The 6,306-nt window shown below is 41.9% G+C and overlaps 1 protein-coding gene across 1 annotated transcript in view; it reads left to right on the forward strand.

Annotated features, from left to right (window-relative positions):
* The window catches only part of LOC101847377, a gene marked incomplete at its 3' end in the record, with an annotated part of 61,054 nt that extends 55,552 nt beyond the window's left edge, over window positions 1-5,502 (forward strand). Inside the window, 1 exon segment of the mRNA XM_013088537.2 lies at window positions 4,977-5,502. Within this exon segment, the coding sequence (XP_012943991.1) occupies window positions 5,326-5,502 (177 nt within the window).
* Between the last annotated feature and the right edge of the window lie 804 nt (window positions 5,503-6,306).

Raw genomic sequence — 6,306 nt, forward strand, 5'->3', positions numbered from 1 at the left:
ACACACACATTCACACACACACACACACACACACACACACACACTGACGCTTACATACACACACACAAACACCCAAGGTCACACGCTCGATTTAGTATAGTTTCCCATCCATTTTCTCCCTTCCAGCACTTCTCTCATCACACCGTGGGTTCAGCAGCTGCCAGAGCTATCAATCCTCAAGTACAGTCGACATTCCTTCGATTTGCAAAACCTGTGTAGTGTACTGTGCCGATGGCGAGATTTTTCTGAGTTAATAACAGTCCGTAGATAACTGTCGAACCAGCGAGATTGTTGTTGCTTCTATATCAGTCGATCGTGATTTCCGCTAGAATTAACTTGCGTTAATTAAATTTCACCCTCCCTAAAGTTAAGCTCCCCCCCCCCCACCTCTTTGAAAAAAGATTTTTTTTAAAGCTGACACCCAGTTACAATTAAATTGATGAAATGAAATAAAGACTGGTGCATCTATTTGAACATCCGTTTGTTTCCATATGGAAGTTCGAAATGATCGATAAAAGCCTTTTGCCTGTCCGTTCTGATAATTTGTTTCAATGGTGTTGTTGGGGCAACAGAGTACGACGCATTTCCGATCGTTGTCCTAATAAAATGGCAGAGGTGGAAGCCTTGTATTACTCAAGTCTTGCGTTTGTGGAATTGCCCGTCTGATTTTCTCGTCGTGTAGCTGGTGGTTCGAGGGCGCAACTTGTTGTTACTACGTCTTCCTTTTCCTTTTGTTGTCTGTTTGTCTCTCTGTCTGTCTTCTCGCACAGTTGCTTTTGCTAGGACGCGACTGATAGTTCCAATTCTTTTTTACTGTATTTTGATTGTTTCCATCAATATTAAGTTATTTTCTCAGACAGTAAATGAATATCATTGTGTCGAGAAGCAGCGGGTGGATAAAGTGCGCCTCTGGTAGGCTGTACATCTTTTGTTGCTGTTGTTTTGTTCTCTCTGTTCTCGTCTTACGAAAAAAAAGGTCAAAAACCTAGAATGTACCTTTTGTAGTGCAAGTGTCTAGTACGACTAGTTGAACTAGAACGTACCCCGCTTATCCCGGCGTGGTAAAAGCAATCAGAACGCTGACGCACCAAGGCGAAGCGAAAGTCCTGAGAGACGATGAACTTGAAAAAGAAAAAGAACTACAACAACAACACGTACAGCCTTATGGTTTAGAGAGAACAATGTGGAAATCAATCTGAAGAGAGATGCATAGCGTAAAACGCGTGTGCGCGCGCATAATTCACCATTGCTTTGGGCTTACGTCAGGAGTGGAATGAGTTCGTGAGATGAGGTGTCAGTGAAAAATTATTCATCGCCTTAGGCTATTTTATTCGCCAGTATTGTTGAGTAAAGCACTTTCTCCTTCTGCCAGAACCACCGTCAGTGATTATAGACACGCTGTTTCGTTCCGGCCAATCAAGCGCAGATCCTAAGGTAGTGGCAAGACAAGGACGTGATGTTTTATTTTTGTAACTGGTTTCATTTAGACGTCATTTTGACAAATTCAAAAAGGGGGAATATTCTTGAGATAATCCGTATTAAACATTTACACTTAACTCACGACTGATTCACTATCTTTGCGCTGATTTGATATCATTGCATGTCGCTGGTGGCATTGTCGTTTGTTTTGGTTTTTTAAAGAGAAAATGTTTGTGGATAAACGTTTGCTCGCCAATATTGACTAGTAAACTCTTCGTTATTAATAGCTCTGATTTTGAGGCTTCGCTATTGTGAAGTGGTCCCAAATCCGTGCCATTTTCGGAGACTGATAATGCTTTTCTTCTCGTGATCCTCATTTGAATTTCTACATTCTGTCGTTAACAAAACCGAAAGCTTGTCTATTTTTTAATCTTGTTTTTTTTCAGGAAGAGGGCTGTTTTTTGTGGGGTTTTTTGTTTTGTTGTTGTTTTGTTTGGGTTTTTTGGGTGGGGGGGGGGGGGGTAGAGAAGTTGCTGTTGTCTGAGGTTGGCTTATGGTCAAACATGCTGATTTATGTCTGATATAAAGGCAATGTGCGTACAAACATAATTGTGTGCGCATGTGTCTTATAATAATGTATGTGTCCACCGCGTTCATGGTTTGTGTACCGGCGTTTGTGGTATAGTGGTTCGGCACAAGAGACCCGAGTGAGGAAGACATTTTTATCAAGTATCTCGGTCTTTTTGCTGGGATGTATACCTCTCATCCCTGGTTGGCTTTCATAGGCAGGGTCAGAAGCCCGCCTCCAGTTTATCTGAATTGTGTCGATGGGGGCAAAAAAAAATCTACATTAATGGTGGGTTTTTTTTACTGCATGTCTAAATAGAAAGACAACATGTGTGCCAACCGTAGTCTATGTGCACGCAGGTGTGTATTTGTTTGTGCGTATTTTATAAGACAGAGAGAAAGAGACAGAGAGACAGACAGTGGGTGGTTGGCAGGTGACCTGGTGTGGTTTGCTCCTTCTTTCCTATCAAACATCTTATATCGTCCTTATCTCTCAGCCTTGTTTTTGTTGTTACTCTCATGACACACTTCAAATCTGCGGAACTTATGTGACGTATTTGTGTTGCAAGTGTCGTAAAACTCGTACTAAAACTTAAAAAAAAAGAAACGAACAACTGAAAGAGAGACACACACACACACACAAACACACACACGCACGCACACACACACACACACACACACACACACACACACACACACACACACACACACACACACACATACAGAGACAGACAGAGAGAGAGAGAGAGAGAGAGAGAGGGAGAGAGAGAGAGAGAGAGAGAGAGAGAGAGAGAGAGAGAGAGAGAGAGAGAACTCAAGGTATACAGGTAATAGAATGTGTTAGAATTTTTGTTCACTTCGGTTGTCATTCATTTAGCGTATTGTGCACGTTATTTGGAATTGAATCTCTATTAATAAATTCACTCTTTTGTTGCCCACTGAGTGTATGGAGGATGCTATGGTGTGTGTGGTCTTCTATTTCCACTGACTTGTTTTTATTGGTCCTCATGGTTTCCAACTTTCTTTTTTTTTTAGCTTTAGTGAGAGTTGGCACTTTCAACACAATAAGGTCATATTATAAGTACCCAAGAAAATAGATGTTACAAAACACAGGGTAACAAACACAAAAAGGAGGAGGAATGTTTGATGGGAAAGAAGGAGCAAACCACACCAGAGCACCCGCCAACCACACACGTCTCCTATTAACATGAATTAAGAAGAAGAAGAAGAAAAAGAAGAAGAAGAAGAAGAAGGAGAAGGAGAAGGAGAAGAAGAAGAAGAAGAAGAAGAAGAAGAAGAAGAAGAAGAAGAAGAAGAAGATAAAGAAGAAAAAGAAGAAGAAGAAGAAGAAGAAGAAGTTATTTTCTGAAACATGGTGCCCAAAGGTTTCTTTCAATTCTGTTGTCTGTCTCTGTCTGTAAATTATTCGTCTTTGAGCTGCCCCTCTTTTTTCTGATCAGGTACGCTATTAGCTTTGTTGGGGCTATACTGGTCTATGGTACGGATGGCCCTAGCTCGAGTCTCTTGTGGGATGTTCTTGCACATGAGTTGTTCTGGGTGCTCTCCATTTTCTTGGGCGTACGTGTATATGGTGTGTCTATTAGGTGCTTCGTCGTCGCAAGTGGAAACCCTGAGCTTGATTCCGTGCGGGTAGATTTTTTTATCGAGTATCGTAGTCTTTCTGCTGGGACGTAGTATCCCTCTCAGCCTGGGTTGGCCCTTCAGGTATGGCCGAAGCCCGTCTCCTACGTGATCTAAATTGTGTCGATGAGGCTTAAAAAGACCACATTTGGGCAAGTCATGTCTGAAATAGACTTTATGTTCGGAAATCCCACTTCTTTAAAATGGCTTTGCCATTCTGAAAGTGGCGTTAAACCCCTGTGGCATCATACCATACCATTGGTCTGATCTGCTGTTTTAGCGCCTGACTGATTGTCAGCAGTCCTGAAATGAAAATTTTTAGTACGTGTCTTGATTTTGTTAGAATTTGTGTATATCTGTTGTATAATATGATTATGATCCCACGTGCCATGTGCACTTTGAAGGCGTTTTTGCCGATTCAACCGTAGGTTTTTTTTGTTTTTTTTAATGCTTGTTTAATCTGTTTTCTTTACTTTTGCCAATCTGTCGCCAGCATAGTGAGTTGCCTTTGGAAATGTGTATCTCACATAGTGAGTTGCCTTTGGAAATGTGTATCTGTTCATTTTTTCCCTTTTGTTACAATATTAGCACTTAATGTTGGTGTTCCTGTCTGAAACGGTTTTTTCTTTAACCACCACAGTGCAATGCAACTCGGACATTCAAATGAGAAGTACTTTTTTTATTGCCAAAAAAAAATTTCTTTGTGAATATAGAATTTGGTTTTCTGCAAAATAAAATGAAATCTCTATGTTACGAATTCAGCCCCGAAAAGTTATATGTGTACATTATTTCCCTTATTATTTAATATTTTTTTACAGTTGCGAAAGTTATGTATGCCTTTTGTTTCTGATTGTTAACACTTTTTAAACAATACAACATACATGTATACCTGTTTCGTTTGTCCAGTTTGTTGTCGTGTTATTCCGTTGCTCAGCAGATCATTTCTTATGTGTGTTCGTGCTGTCCATTGTTTCAAATCATCTAGCTTCAATTTGGTCAACTTCAAATGGACTGACTAAAGTATACCAAACGTGGATGGCTCGTCTCTGAACATGTTTATTCTCATAAAAGTAAACTTGAAGGTTGCCGTAAATTGTGTAATCTTCTTTTCTTTTTTTTTTTTTTGGTTCCTGCTATTTTGGTTTCATATCTCTTGTGTTCCGAGCACGAAGATGTATGATCCGTTTACACATGCTATCCCCTCCTTGTGTGTTGGGTGTACACAATCAGTCCTGTGTCTGTAGCTGTTGCAGTATCCACTGCTCATGATGTTGTGTAATGTTCGTGCCCACAATTCGCTAAGAAGCTTGCTTGTCATTGATCCATATCCTCTGTGTTTGCGCTTGCAGGGCGCGCGGGATGCTGAACAGAACCCAGACTGAGTGAGCAGCACTGCAGAGAGAGATCGGCGTTGTTTCTCCACTCCTCGGCTCCGCATCCCGGCATCCATCTACCCCTCTCCCCCCCTCCCTCCTCCCAACTCACCCAGCTCCCCCAAGGTTTGCTCAGTTTTCTACCCGCCACCGTCATCGTTGTCCCCCTCTTCGTTGCTCACCGGCTCACGCGCGCTCTCTCCGCCAACGAGTGACACACGCTCACGCACACACACGCCGCCCCAACCTTTGAGTGCCCGGGACAGAGGGATCCTCCTGCACGGCGACGTCTCCTCACACTAGACAGTCAGTAGCTGTTGGCATCATGGCTGCGCTCGGACTACTAAAGCCATTCTTGCCGCGGTGTTTCTCTGAATTTTCATCATCATCGTCATCGTCGTCTACACCATCATCGATGACGTCGTCCTCACGTTCGTTACGAGTGTGCTTATTGTTGCTGGTCCTAGGGCTTACCTCGGTGGCGGCACGACCCAAAGATGACGTGAGTATTTCTTTTTTTTTTCTCCCCCCCCACCTCACTCTCAAACATAGATGCGCGTGTTGTCGTGGTACCAGACGCCTGGTATACGTAATATGCATCTATTAACTAAACTCATTTCATTTTCTTGGTTATCTTAATCTACTACCTCTTACTGTCCTAAAAATACGTCAAAGCGCTTTGCGAATTATAAAAAAAGTTATTTGCAGTCGTTATATTTGTTGTTATTTGTGAGAAACATGGAAAGGGTGAGGAGTGTGACGTCACGATGTGGGTATTTACCTGCATTTGTACGTCCGACTTCATTCTTTCGATGCCCCCCCCCCCCCCCCGTTTTATTTTTATGCTGCACCAATCTGGTTGGTATGTGAAGGGTTTTGATGTATTGTTATTCTAATTTACCTAACATATATTCCTCAAGGTTATATTATAAAAGTCCTTGGCTAAGGCGTTTCGCAATAGAATTGTTTCAGTTTGTGGCCTTTGAAACCTTTGGGAAGGGGTAGTAAATCATTCCAGTACCTGTTGGTTATGCTACTTTTAACGGCAGAATTTAGTTTGCTTTATGAGACTCCTATTCTTTACACTTCCTCTTTGAAAGTCTGGGTTATTGATCTCAGTTGCTCTTTCTGTCGTATGCCTACGTTTTCCTTAAAAAAAAAAAAGATCCGTGAAGATGTTCCTCATTGATCTCGAAAGTGGAAGGTTTTAATGCTGTACTTTCACCAGCTTCTGCGGCTAAAAATATACATACGTATGTAGCATTACGTCAATGTGTAGCTCGGTCTCTCCCTCTCTCACCCCCCC

This window comes from Aplysia californica, unplaced genomic scaffold, assembly GCF_000002075.1.
Source record: "Aplysia californica isolate F4 #8 unplaced genomic scaffold, AplCal3.0 scaffold00758, whole genome shotgun sequence".
NCBI classification, from domain to species: Eukaryota; Metazoa; Mollusca; class Gastropoda; order Aplysiida; family Aplysiidae; genus Aplysia; species Aplysia californica.